Below are 14,856 nucleotides of genomic sequence, written 5' to 3'. Positions count from 1 at the left end.
TAATATAAATAATTACTACTGTGCTATTTTGCTTAATGGAGTTCTGGATTGGACCAGGAATCGCGAATCCAAGCAGTGGGTAGGATTGGAAGGTTTATGTATGCAACAATACCCTGAAATTTTCCCTGGTTTCCTTCCCTGCCGAAACCCCTTACCCCACACCCAACTATTCCTCCCACCCTTTCTTTCTGGAAGAAGGCGCGCCGCCGAACATTTATCTAATCTGAATTCGGCCCCCTAACTTCCTTCCTAGGTAATTCCGATTTCTTACCTGGCTCCTCGCTTTCTCATTTTAGTATGTGGGCGGTAGAAGGACTTTTTAGAGTGGGTCAGCTAGTGACATCTCAAGGAGCCAAATCATTCTATGAAATTAGACCGAAATGGGAAGTTCCACATACAGACTTCTGGAAATACCTACAAGTCAGACACTTCTTAAACTCTAATACTAGGTCCCTTCCGGCTTCTAGAGAACTGACGCATTTTGATAGACATTGTGTAGCTTCTAATGATCCCAAACACACAGTGTTCTCGCTGTATCAATTACTGTTGTGGCTGCCTCTCTCCCCAGACCAGCACACAGCAGTGTGTGCTGGGGAGAGAGGCTGCTGCAGTAGCAGTCCGTTCTCTCTCTCTCCCAGGTAATCAGTTTGGCGTGCTGACCGCTTTGCTGTCACACTTTCATTTAATGTTTCATTTTCGTTAAGAACGGGGTCTGACCACACAACCCCATTGGCCACGCCCTCTCCCTGTGCCAGGGCCTGGCAAAGTTGTAGGCGTCCCTGGGGATAAGTACGACTCTAATTTACCCATTTTTGGTTAAAGTTGTCTATACAGGCTCCAATGCAAACGCAGTTGCTAAAATGCAGGTGATCCATCTGCAAAGCTAACATGCATGGGGAGGCATTTGATATGCCGGCTGTCGGGATCCCGGCGTTCACCATACCAACGCCGGATTCCCAACAGCCGGCATACCGACAACTATTCTCCCTCTTGGGGTGTCCATAACACCCCTGGAGGGAGAAGAAATAGCGTGGCATGCGTAGCGCGCCGCCGTGCCTGCAAGGGGCTCTTTTGCGCTCACCCCGCTGCCTGCATGCCGGCGGTCGGGATCCTGGTGCCGGGATCCCAAGCGCTGGCATAACATACTACACCCCATGCATGTAACTGAATCGAGCACTTAGAGAGCAAGCGATAATGGAGATGCCATCGGAAAAATGTATAATTTAAATGTGAACCTATAAAATGAAATTCTTAGCACTGAATATGTAATATCACATTTGCATACTGTTCAGTTTTCACTTGTACAGCAAGCAGCATCCACACGAATTCATCTTCTTTCCTTTCATCTTGGTTTCCCACAATCTTCCTGACCAGCGTATGAGAGGCTGTGCTGCTGAAGCCTAGAGAGAGCAGGAAATGTTTTATGGAGTTACACTGTCAGTATATATTTATCCCTCCCTTCTCCATTTCATGGAATCAGGAGCTGGGAACACAGGGGCGTATAGGATGCCTTATAAAGACCTGTCACTGGTGTTAGTGCGGTGAGGCAAAGGGGGACTAGGCAAATCTAGAGAGAGTGTATGTGTTTGTGTGTGTGTTTGTGTGAGAGAGAGAGAGAGAGAGAGAAACAAAACAAGAATGTGTCTGATATAAGGAAGAAAAGGGAGGTGTAGTTTCATACAGAGAGCTGGAAAGCAGTAAGTAGCCAGAGAGAGATGAGAGGGAGAGATACAAATATCAGAGGGTGATATTTAGAAAGGAAAGGCAGAGTGGGTAGTGTGAGGCTGACATCTCCATCACTGTGGGATTTAGCAGTACCCAAGCCCATCGGCTCATCAGCAAATATGCTTCCTGGCTCCGAGGGCACAGATGAGGGAGGATCGAAGAGCAGCCATGTCCCTGAGCAAAGCTCTGCAGAGAAACAGAAATGGGAAGATGCCAAAGTATTCTATAATAATCTTACACCGACCAAGAAGCCAAAACCGGTATGTACTAAGAATGGTCAGAATTACTAGATGTTTTATTTACAGACCTAAACATCTCATGAAATAAACTAAATGCAACATAGTGACAAGTGCCAAAGCTACTGTGTAAAGTGCTGCTGTCACCCCATCAAACTGCGTAACATGGACCATCTCACTTTTTAGCTCACTGGATCTTCCGCTTCATGTTGTATATTGATGTTCATTACTCAGTAAGGAAGCTGTTGACTTCTACTAGGCAAGATCTGTGTATATGTCAGGCTGTGTATGTGTATATGTGAGATAGAAGACAGTGACAGAAGCTGCTATTCCTAGTGCTCATGAACATGATTGTATGGGTAGGGGTATAAAGCTGTGTGACCTTCAACTGTAGGATCAGCAGCTTATCGGGAATGGGCCAACAGCCAAGGTCATCGACCTTTGACTCTTCCACAAGAATAGAAGGCATGAAGCCATATATACATAGACTACAGCCTGTTTACATGATTCCGTGTGTATATAAATATGTCTATATTAGTGCCAGTGATAGCCGGTTATCTCATAGTAGTACAGTATGCCTGACACGTTTTTCTGCCATCACTAGTCAACTGTTGATCATTCTTATTGCATCTTGTTCTGTCTGTTCGTTAATAGCTTGTTTTATCTATTTCTGTTTGCAGATCAGATGACAAAACCCCATGTACATTTTTAATAACCCTAAAATTGGCAGTGAGCCTACCCACACCCAACGCAGTTCATTGAAACTTGTTGGACATAAACATACTGAACAACAACTTAATAGTATGAGATCTTAATAGTATGAATCCAAATATGCATTCATTTGTGGCATTATATTTAATATTTTAGTTTATATTAATAAATTATTTTTTATTTATTTTTATCAAACCGTCCAGCATTATATATATCTATATACACTTTTTATTTAATTGTGGCAACTGCTAGTATTATATTTATATATCTCAGACTAAATGGATCATAATATAACCCTTCACTCGGCCCATACATAATCTGGTTTTAGAATATATTACTAGGGTTGGCCATCAATGGCTTAGGTCTGATGGTTCTCTGTTAGTTTCTCTCATCTGTCCCCCTCCCCCTTATGTCTAATTTCTGCCCCCACCCCACCCTTTGATCTCTGCTTCTCTCTTCCCCCTCTATCTTTCATTTCCTCCACCTCCCCCTGTCTCTACTCCCCATCCACCCCCCCCTTTGCTGTTTTATTTGTCCCACACCCCCATCTCACTTTCATCTCCAACACCCCCATCTCTGTACTCCTGCCCTAGTTGGGGGATATTGTGGGTCAGTGGTAAGGGTGTGTACACATAGTGAGATCCTTGCTATGCCCGATTTTGACTATGCGATTCACCTTGAACTCCCCCAGAGCCCAGATAGTACAGATTTTGATCCGTACTTGAGATTTTGTCTATGTACGATTTTGACTAAGTGCCAATTTTGACTATACTTTGTACTAGATAGTATATTAGATAGTCGAGATTGACTTGCCTGCACAGTCTGTGTAGCCTTATGATACCGACCCCACGGGAGTGAGCATCAGGATCGAATCGGTATTGCAAGCTGCCTAAGGGTGTGTACACATGGTGAGATTCGGGCTATGCCCGATTCTCACTATGCGACAGGGGCCGGATCGGCACATAGTCAGTATCGCAAGCACATAATGACTGTGCTTGCGATACTGGCTATGTGCGATTTTGGCTAAGTGTCAATTTTGACTATCTCTTCTATAGAGATAGTCAAAATTGACTTGCCTGCACAGTCTATCTTTTCTTTTGATGCCGACCGTGCGGGACCACGCATCGGCATCGAATCGGGATCGCAAGGTGACTGTCACCTTGCGATCTGCACTAACTTTTCTTCCGATTCTGACTATATAGTCAGAATCGGAAGAAAAAATCCCACCGTGTGTACACACCCTAACACCTTGAGATGTGCACTAACTTTCCTTAAGATTTTGACTGTATAGTCAAAATCTCACAGATTTATCTCACCGTGTGTACACACCTTACGTCTGAGAACTGGGGGGTTGGTACATTACTGGATGGGTGAAAAGTGAGGCTGTGTCTAACAGGCAGCCAGTGAGAGCTGTGAGGGGAGGGAGCAGGAGCTCTTGCAGCTCTCAATTGTATAGTCTTAAATAACAGATCATGTTCCTAAAAAATAAAAATGCGTGCCAAGGTGCGATTTCTACCACCTCTCAATAACTGTAAAGAAAAAGTAATTTAGTGGGGACAAAGTGCTCTGTTGCTGCACACAAACCAAGAAAGCCCTAGGTCTTTAATCTGATTTGAATATTTTGCTATGCAAAACCAATTAAATTAGTAATACTGCATTTAGATAACCATTTGCACAAATCCATTTTGTTAGACGTAATCAAACTGCTGATGCTTGCTATGGTCTAGTCGTATCTCTTAGCCATTCTGATTTTGGTGGGATAGTCCTGATTTGAGGGCTCTGTCCGACCATCGCAAATGGGACTGCATTGTCCCAATCTACTCAGCAGTTGGAAAGTATGACCCATCACCTGCTTTTGCAAAGAAGAGCAGCTGCCAATGGGTGCTGAATGTACCTATCACTGGTGTGTGCTGCAGTTAAAAGTGGGCAAGGGAATGCCTTCGTGGCCATGCATTCTCTGTATTATAGAATAGAACCATCCATCCATTTAACATCATGGTATGTTCCCTATCATGATCCAGGCTGCCAATAAGTTGTGATGTATGGTTTGCTGCAAATATTAAATATCAGTAAATCATGCATCCCAATAGGAAGACATCTTCAACTTCAACTTAGACAATGAGCGCACACAGCCAATCAGCAGCATGAGTGCTCAAAAAAAGTGGTATAACCATGCTACATTTCTCATGATCACCCCTTTGCTTCAGACCTATATCCCTGCATATCTACCCCTGGTACACGCTACATTGATGTGGCTCACCTCATAAATGTCATGAAATAGAACAAATCCCAAATCTGGAGTCTTCTGTCATGTTCAGGGCAGTTGATCGGTATGGCTAAATAAATATCAGTGTTTTTAGAAAGTTAGGGGCAGATTTAACAAGTGATATTCTTGTTATCACTTGTTACCAATGTTAAATGGTGCTCCAGCCAATCAGCTCCTAACTGCCATATGTTCAAAAAATGTCAGGTAGGAGCTAATTGGCTGGAGCACCATTTAACATTCGTAATGAGTGATAAGAATATCACTTGTTATTAAATCTGCCCCTTAGTATTATATATACTAATGGGCAGATTTACAGTGTCATACTGTATATATTTAAGGTCTGGAATTGTATTTGCATTAAAATCAGAAGAAAAATGCATTTATATAACCATATGTTAAATGCACATCTGTTTGCATGTGTTTGTTGCACTTTTACTTGAGTTCTTTTTCACTGGTGCTCAATTAGGCTTCCTCAATGTTTTTACTTGCGGCAAACACATGTGAATATGACCTGCATATTAACAACTTGTCACTCATACCTCAGGAAGCAGCCAGCAGCATCACCGTCGTCCCCATGCTGTAAACGGGAGGCGGGTCAAATGATCCGGTTTACCCATTTACACTGCCACTGAATCCGGGTCCTTCCCCAAAGCCAACCCTGCTCGGGTTGGATTCCTGGGTCACTCGACACGGATGAACCGTTTTCCACTGAGCTGCAACCCAGGTAATCAAAGCAATTAGCAATTAGCGGCAGTGGAAAAGGGGTATTATTCTGGCTGCCTGTAGCAGCTGTGGATCAACTGGTTTCTACTATACACCTCTATAAAATGAGTGCTAGCTGATGCTTAAATTCTTTACAACAATTGCACAACATCCACTATATATAATAATGCAAAAGATTATAGCAATCATTTTGGTATTATATAGTATTACATACAGTACTTAGCCATAAAATAAGGATTAAAAAATAATAATAAAATGTAATAAAATTATGCTAAAACTAATGATGTCTGTGCAAACAAACCAATGGTTAACTGTCCAAATCGACTAACTACGTTTAATGATAGAGCAGCCATATGGCTCTGACTATAATGACATAAAATATGACATCTTCAAGAAACTAGAGATGAGCGCCGGAAATTTTTCGGGTTTTGTGTTTTGGTTTTGGGTTCGGTTCCGCGGCCGTGTTTTGGGTTCGACCGCGTTTTGGCAAAACCTCACCGAATTTTTTTTGTCGGATTCGGGTGTGTTTTGGATTCGGGTGTTTTTTTCCAAAAAACCTAAAAAACAGCTTAAATCATAGAATTTGGCGGTCATTTTGATCCCAAAGTATTATTAACCTCAAAAACCATAATTTCCACTCATTTTCAGTCTATTCTGAATACCTCACACCTCACAATATTATTTTTAGTCCTAAAATTTGCACCGAGGTCGCTGTGTGAGTAAGATAAGCGACCCTAGTGGCCGACACAAACACCGGGCCCATCTAGGAGTGGCACTGCAGTGTCACGCAGGATGGCCCTTCCAAAAAACCCTCCCCAAACAGCACATGACGCAAAGAAAAAAAGAGGCGCAATGAGGTAGCTGTGTGAGTAAGATTAGCGACCCTAGTGGCCGACACAAACACCGGGCCCATCTAGGAGTGTCACTGCAGTGTCACGCAGGATGTCCCTTCCAAAAAACCCTCCCCAAACAGCACATGACGCAAAGAAAAAAAGAGGCGCAATGAGGTAGCTGTGTGAGTAAGATAAGCGACCCTAGTGGCCGACACAAACACCGGGCCCATCTAGGACTATTGGCATTCCTGGGGAAGGAGGAAATTGACACTGAGGGAGTTGGTGGGGTGGTTTGCGTGAGCTTGGTTACAAGAGGAAGGGATTTACTGGTCAGTGGACTGCTTCCGCTGTCACCCAAAGTTTTTGAACTTGTCACTGACTTATTATGAATGCGCTGCAGGTGACGTATAAGGGAGGATGTTCCGAGGTGGTTAACGTCCTTACCCCTACTTATTACAGCTTGACAAAGGGAACACACGGCTTGACACCTGTTGTCCGCATTTCTGGTGAAATACTTCCACACCGAAGAGCTGATTTTTTTGGTATTTTCACCAGGCATGTCAACGGCCATATTCCTACCACGGACAACAGGTGTCTCCCCGGGTGCCTGACTTAAACAAACCACCTCACCATCAGAATCCTCCTGGTCAATTTCCTCCCCAGCGCCAGCAACACCCATATCCTCCTCATCCTGGTGTACTTCAACACTGACATCTTCAATCTGACTATCAGGAACTGGACTGCGGGTGCTCCTTCCATCACTTGCAGGGGGCGTGCAAATGGTGGAAGGCGCATGCTCTTCACGTCCAGTGTTGGGAAGGTCAGGCATCGCAACCGACACAATTGGAGTCGGACTCTCCTTGTGGATTTGGGATTTCGAAGAACGCACAGTTCTTTGCGGTGCTACTGCTTTTGCCAGCTTTAGTCTTTTCATTTTTCTAGCGAGAGGCTGAGTGCTTCCATCCTCATGTGAAGCTGAACCACTAGCCATGAACATAGGCCAGGGCCTCAGCCGTTCCTTGCCACTCCGTGTGGTAAATGGCATATTGGCAAGTTTACGCTTCTCCTCCGACAATTTTATTTTAGGTTTTGGAGTCCTTTTTTTACTGATATTTGGTGTTTTGGATTTGACATGCTCTGTACTATGACATTGGGCATCGGCCTTGGCAGACGACGTTGCTGGCATTTCATCGTCTCGGCCATGACTAGTGGCAGCAGCTTCAGCACGAGGTGGAAGTGGATCTTGATCTTTCCCTAATTTTGGAACCTCAACATTTTTGTTCTCCATATTTTAATAGGCACAACTAAAAGGCACCTCAGGTAAACAATGGAGATGGATGGATTGGATACTAGTATACAATTATGGACGGGCTGCCGAGTGCCGACACAGAGGTAGCCACAGCCGTGAACTACCGCACTGTACTGTGTCTGCTGCTAATATATAGACTGGTTGATAAAGAGATAGTATACTCGTAACTAGTATGTATGTATAAAGAAAGAAAAAAAAACCACGGTTAGGTGGTATATACAATTATGGACGGGCTGCCGAGTGCCGACACAGAGGTAGCCACAGCCGTGAACTACCGCACTGTACTGTGTCTGCTGCTAATATAGACTGGTTGATAAAGAGATAGTATACTCGTAACTAGTATGACTATAAAGAAAGAAAAAAAAACCACGGTTAGGTGGTATATACAATTATGGACGGGCTGCCGAGTGCCGACACAGAGGTAGCCACAGCCGTGAACTACCGCACTGTACTGTGTCTGCTGCTAATATATAGACTGGTTGATAAAGAGATAGTATACTCGTAACTAGTATGTATGTATAAAGAAAGAAAAAAAAACCACGGTTAGGTGGTATATACAATTATGGACGGGCTGCCGAGTGCCGACACAGAGGTAGCCACAGCCGTGAACTACCGCACTGTACTGTGTCTGCTGCTAATATATAGACTGGTTGATAAAGAGATAGTATACTCGTAACTAGTATGTATGTATAAAGAAAGAAAAAAAAACCACGGTTAGGTGGTATATACAATTATGGACGGGCTGCCGAGTGCCGACACAGAGGTAGCCACAGCCGTGAACTACCGCACTGTACTGTGTCTGCTGCTAATATAGACTGGTTGATAAAGAGATAGTATACTCGTAACTAGTATGTATGTATAAAGAAAGAAAGAAAAACCACGGTTAGGTGGTATATACAATTATGGACGGGCTGCCGAGTGCCGACACAGAGGTAGCCACAGCCGTGAACTACCGCACTGTACTGTGTCTGCTGCTAATATAGACTGGTTGATAAAGAGATAGTATACTCGTAACTAGTATGACTATAAAGAAAGAAAAAAAAACCACGGTTAGGTGGTATATACAATTATGGACGGGCTGCCGAGTGCCGACACAGAGGTAGCCACAGCCGTGAACTACCGCACTGTACTGTGTCTGCTGCTAATATAGACTGGTTGATAAAGAGATAGTATACTACTAATATTATATATACTGGTGGTCAGGTCACTGGTCACTAGTCACACTGGCAGTGGCACTCCTGCAGCAAAAGTGTGCACTGTTTAATTTTAATATAATATTATGTACTCCTGGCTCCTGCTATAACCTATAACTGGCACTGCAGTGCTCCCCAGTCTCCCCCACAATTATAAGCTGTGTGAGCTGAGCACAGTCAGATATATATATATACATTGATGCAGCACACTGGGCTGAGCAGTGCACACAGATATGGTATGTGACTGAGTCACTGTGTGTATCGTTTTTTTCAGGCAGAGAACGGATATATTAAATAAAACAAACAACTGCACTGTCTGGTGGTCACTGTGGTCGTCAGTCACTAAACTCTGCACTCTCTTCTACAGTATCACAGCCTCAGGTCAATCTCTCTCTCTCTCTCTCAACCCTAATCTAAATGGAGAGGACGCCAGCCACGTCCTCTCCCTATCAATCTCAATGCACGTGTGAAAATGGCGGCGACGCGCGGCTCCTTATATAGAATCCGAGTTTCGCGATAGAATCCGAGCCTCGCGAGAATCCGACAGCGTCATGATGACGTTCGGGCGCGCTCGGGTTAACCGAGCAAGGCGGGAAGATCCGAGTCGCTCGGACCCGTGAAAAAAAACATGAAGTTCGGGCGGGTTCGGATTCAGAGAAACCGAACCCGCTCATGAAGAAACCAAAAGAGAATTTAAATGCAAGTAGTAGTGTTACTACAGAAAAGCGTATGTGTATACAATTTAAATATACTCCACCAATGGCTGGATATATGAGAATATTTTGCTGTATGAGAACCTGTTAACCATGATGGTACAGTTTGATTGCCCCAATATCAGTCCACCTTTCAAAGAGTAAGAACATTTTGTTTATTGAATGCTGAGTCCTTCTTTCATGGTCTATTTGGAAAAAAAATGCCTGGGAAAAAGTGTATATTTGTCCATATGTAGACTTAAATGCCTCTTGCACTCAGTTTTCTACAAGTCATCCTCTTCAGTTCTCACTCGCACCAGTCCTATACTTGAATTAACAGGTACACCTGGAAACAGGCCTATTGATGCTTGCGACCCATCTGCAGTTATGTTGGCAGACAATCAGTGAATTTTGCCTACATGAGAAGGACGTCGCTACCACCCAGTTTTTTGGTAGAAGATGTGTAATGGTAGGCTTACCATACTATCCCTTTAAATGGGGACACTCATGAATTACACAGGTTCTGTGGCTGACTGATTTCAAGCCTGCATTTCACATGGTTTTAATCAGCTAGAGAATCTGTGTAAATAATGAGTGTCTGTTTAAATTATAAACCTATGCAACTGCAATCCAAATGTGTGTGGCTCAACAGACGTGCAGTACAAAAACGATATTCTCTGCAAACAAGCTTATGTTCAGCTCAGCATCAGCCCCTTAGTGACTAATTTAATTGTCATTATGCAGATTAATGTACACAAAATAGTCAGATCAGGTATAAATGCTGTGAGTTACTTATTAGCAAACTGCAATAACCACCTAGTAATCAATTAGGTCAGTGGTTCACAAACGTGGTCCTCAATGCACCACAACATTCCAGGTTTTAAGGATATCCATACTTAGGCATGGGTTGGGTATGGCTGACCGGCGGCTGGATCCCGGCGGTCAGCTTACCGACGCCGGGATCCCGGCCGCCAGAATGCTGGCAGGGGGGCAAGCGCAACGAAGCCCCTTGCTGGCTCGCTGCACTCCCCACGCTGCGGGTTCGGTGGCTCGCTGTGTTTGCCACAGGTTTTATTCCCAATCTATGGGTGTCGTGGACACCCACAAGTTGGAATAGCTCGTTAGCCGGGATTCCGGCTGGTGGCATCGTCAGCAGTCAGTATTTTGGCATTGGTATCCTGACCGCCAGGATCCCGACTGCTGGCATTATAACTGTATTCCCTTAGGGGGTGTAGTATGTCGGGTAGGGCTCCCGGCGACCAGCGTACCGGCGCTGGGATCCCGACCGCCGGCATACTGACAGTGTGGCGAGCACAAATAATCCCCTTGAGGGCACGGTGCACGCTATTTATTCTCCCTCCAGGGGGGTTGTGGACCCCCAAGAGGGAGAAAAAGTGTCGGTATGCCGGCTGTCGGGATCCCGGCGCCGGTATACTGTGCGCCGGGATCCCGACAGCCGGCAAACTGAAGACCACCCTCTTAGGCACAGGTGACTTAATTAGTACCTCAGTCAGCTTGATTATACCATCTGTACACAAGCAGGGACATCCCTAAAACCTGGACTGTTGGAGTGCTTTGAGGACCACGTTTGGGATCCACTGAATTAGAAAGTTGCTGTTATTGTCTAATATGCTCTGGATTTATTATAGTCAGTTTGTTTATTGGTTGATATTGGATACTACACATTTGTACATATATTAATACGTACCTCCTATTAAGACTGACAGATCATCATGTTAGAGCACAGGTTCTCAAACTCGGTCCTCTGGTGCATGTTTTGCAGGGCTCCTCACAGAATCACAAGTGACATAATTAACTCCACCTGTGGACCTTTTAAAATGTGTCAGTGAGTAATTAATACACCTGTGCACTTGCTGGGTTACCTGCAAAACATGCACCGTGTGGGGTCCTGAGGACCGAGTTTGAGAACCACTGTGTTAGAGCATAGGTCTGCAAACTCGGTCCTCATTACCCCACACAGTGCATGTTTTGCAGGTAACCCAGCAGGTGAACAGGTGTATTAATTACTCGCAGACACATTTTAAAAGGTCCATAGGTGGGGTTAATTATTTCACTTGTGATTCTGTGAGGAGAGTGGACCTGCAAAACATGCACTGTGTGGGGTAATGAGGACCGAGTTGCAGACCTATGTGTTAGAGCACAGGTTCTCAAACTCGGTCCTCAGGACCCCACACAGTGCATGTTTTGCAGGTCTCACTCTCCACACAGAATCACAAGTGAAATAATTAGCTCCACCTGTGGACTTTTTAAAATGTGTCTGTTAGTAATTAATACACCTGTGCACCTGCTGGGTTACCTGCAAAACATGCACTGTGTGTGGGGTCCTGAGGACCGTGTTTGAAAACCTGTGTGTTAGAGGGATGGTAGTAGAGAAGCAAGACTGCTATAGAAAAAAAGAAAGTGTGGGAAGTCACAACCATTGTGACGTGTTTAACTCCAATTGGTGCTTATTCTTTAAGATTTAGCTGTGTAGGAGTCAGTGGAATCAGCTATTATTTGTGTAAAAACAATTCCCTTAGCCATATAATTAATAGCATATTATTAAAAGCAATCAGTAGGGTATCTGGAATATGTGACGGCAACAATTATAACATTACATATTTGTAAGCCATAGCATTGTTCCTTCTTGTAGCAGATTTGGTACAATTATATATTAAAAATGTTAATGCACCAGCCCTGCTGCATAAATTCTATCCCTCAGTGTCTCCCTTGTGCTGGCGCTGTAACAAAGACAGAGGCACAGGCACAACTCTGGGAGGCAACGGAGTCAGCTGCCGCCGGGCTCCTGCTTTGAAGGGGGGCACCTCTCTTCCTGTTCTGTGTGTTCAGCTACATTAATCAATTAAGTTAAATGACAGCAGCCGGCATCTCTTCCGTAGCCGACTTCCCCACTAGTCACTACACATTACAAATCACATCCTCTTTATTACAGATACACTGGAAGCAGATACCTTACTGATGAAGCTATTTGCCCCTATAAAGGAAGCATGAGAATTCTAACTATATGACGTTATTTATCAGACAATTACAAGTAACTTCATACATTTAGAATTGTCATACTTCCTATGCAAAAGCAGATACCTCCATCAGTAAGGTACATGTTTCCAGTGTAATAGGTTGTGGGTTCTAATCCTGGATATGACACTACAAATTTATTGTCAGAGAAATGATCAGCATTGTGAGTTACTGAGCATAGCTATGTAGTGTGTGGCTGGACCCCTACATAGATCTGCCTAGTTGCAACAGTTTTGTAGTAGCTTCATATAGTTAGAATCTGCAGGCTTGCTATGCAGGAGCAAATATGTGTGTGTGTGTGTGTGTGTGTGTGTGTGTGTGTGTGTGTGTGTGTGTGTGTGTGTGTGTGAGTGTGAGTGTGTGTGTGTGTGTGTGTGTGTGTGTGTGTGTGTGTGTGTGTGTGTGTATGTATATATATGTGTATGTATATATATATATATATATATCAGGGCTGGTTCTGGGGCTTCTTGCGCCCTGGGCGGCATTAGGGGGCGTGGCTTCATACAGGGGGCATGGTCAGTTACGCCCCCTGTACTGTAGTAGGATGTGCGGTGCGCGATGACGTCATTGCGCACCGCACAGCAAAGGTCCTCTCCACAAAGGAAAACTAGATGCTAAGCATCTAGTTTCCTTCGTGGAGAGGACCTTTGCTGTGCGGTGCGCGATGACGTCAACGCGCACCGCACATTATTACAGTAAAGGTACTCTCCACGAAGGGAAACTAGACACGTAGCGTCTAGTTTCCCTTCACAACGGGCAGCCGACAAAGGGAAACTAGACGCTACGCGTCTAGTTTCCCTTCACAGCGGGCAGCGGCAGCGGGAGGCACAGCAGCAGCGGATCTTGCCATGGTGCGGCGCCCTCCGGAAGGCGGCGCCCCGGGCAAAAGTCCTGCTTGCCCGTGGCAAGATCCGCTACTGATACATATATATATATATATATATGTATGGGGGGGCACCAATATTTTTCTTGCCTCCGGGCAACTGGGTCAAACTTACGCCACTGAATAGAGGCACTCTAATCCATATATGGTGGGATTGCCCGTCTATTGGCCCTCATTCCGAGTTGTTCGCTCGCTAGCCGCTTTTCGCAGCAGTGCACACGCTAAGCCTCCGCCCTCTGGGAGTGAATCTTAGCTTAGCAGAATTGCGAACGAAAGATTCGCAAAATTGCGAATAGACATTTCTTAGCAGTTTCTGAGTAGCTCGAGACTTACTCTGCCACTGCGATCAGTTCAGTCAGTTTCGTTCCTGGTTTGACGTCACAAACACACCCAGCGTTCGCCCAGACACTCCCCCGTTTCTCCAGCCACTCCCGCGTTATTCCCAGAAACGGCAGCGTTTTTTCACACACACCCATAAAACGGCCAGTTTCCTCCTAGAAACACCCACTTTCTGTCAATCACACTCCGATCACCAGAACGAAGAAAAAACCTCGTAATGCCGTGAGTAAAATACCAAACTTCTTAGCAAATTTACTTGACGCAGCCGCAGTGCGAACATTGCGCATGCGCAGTTAGCGGAAAATCGCACCGATGCGAAGGAAAATAACGAGCGAACAACTCGGAATGAGGGCCATTGTCCCTTTCTGGACCAAAGTTGTAGAGCTCTCTGCTACAATTGTGGGATTCCAGACACCAACTGGCCCAGACTTCTGGCTACTGTCTCACTCCACCATCCCCTTAGAGAAATACAAAACCTCATTGCTCAAACATTTAAATAATGCGGCGAGAGCAGTTGTCCCGGTGCACTGGCACTCTTACGAACCGCCGAGTATGTGGGAATGATTTCCAGTGTATATAGATTTCTACATGCATATGGAGGACATTTACTTTACGGCCCTAGAGAAATACTCGGATTATACGGCCACTTGGTTTACTTGGATGGAGTTTAAAACGACCGAGGACTATGGCGCTTTCGCATCTCATAAATTACCTTAAAGTATATTATTGTTGACCTGTCACTTCCATTGGACGATGACTGACAACATTCTGAGATCTTTCTAGTTCGGTCTTTCCTTGCCCTTTTCCCCTTGTCTTTGTCTTAATTTTCTAAAGGCCCCCCCATTTCGCTATATAGTTCCATGCTGGATTCCTTATTTTTGTTACTCTATTGATACTGGAGGTCATCCCT

At 44.7% G+C, this 14,856-nt stretch overlaps 1 protein-coding gene and 1 long non-coding RNA gene across 2 annotated transcripts in view; one reads left to right on the top strand and one right to left on the bottom strand.

The window, feature by feature from the left end:
• Positions 1-1,201: 1,201 nt before the first annotated feature.
• LOC135032241 (uncharacterized) overlaps positions 1,202-14,856 on the bottom strand; it is a 331,444-nt gene continuing 317,789 nt past the window's right edge. The window contains exon 4 of the long non-coding RNA XR_010227792.1: positions 1,202-1,400. This is a non-coding gene — a long non-coding RNA (uncharacterized LOC135032241). The remainder of the gene's footprint in view (positions 1,401-14,856) is intronic.
• Positions 1,464-14,856, top strand: part of NT5C1A (5'-nucleotidase, cytosolic IA) — a 92,109-nt gene continuing 78,716 nt past the window's right edge. Inside the window, exon 1 of the mRNA XM_063954069.1 lies at positions 1,464-1,985. Coding sequence (XP_063810139.1) covers positions 1,845-1,985 — 141 coding nt within the window. The 5' untranslated portion in view covers positions 1,464-1,844. The remainder of the gene's footprint in view (positions 1,986-14,856) is intronic.

The sequence above is a fragment of the Pseudophryne corroboree genome, chromosome 2 (genome assembly GCF_028390025.1).
Source record: "Pseudophryne corroboree isolate aPseCor3 chromosome 2, aPseCor3.hap2, whole genome shotgun sequence".
Taxonomy (NCBI): Eukaryota; Metazoa; Chordata; class Amphibia; order Anura; family Myobatrachidae; genus Pseudophryne; species Pseudophryne corroboree.
The sequence above is the reverse complement of the archived record's forward strand: the minus strand, read 5'-3'. Positions and strand labels throughout refer to the sequence as shown.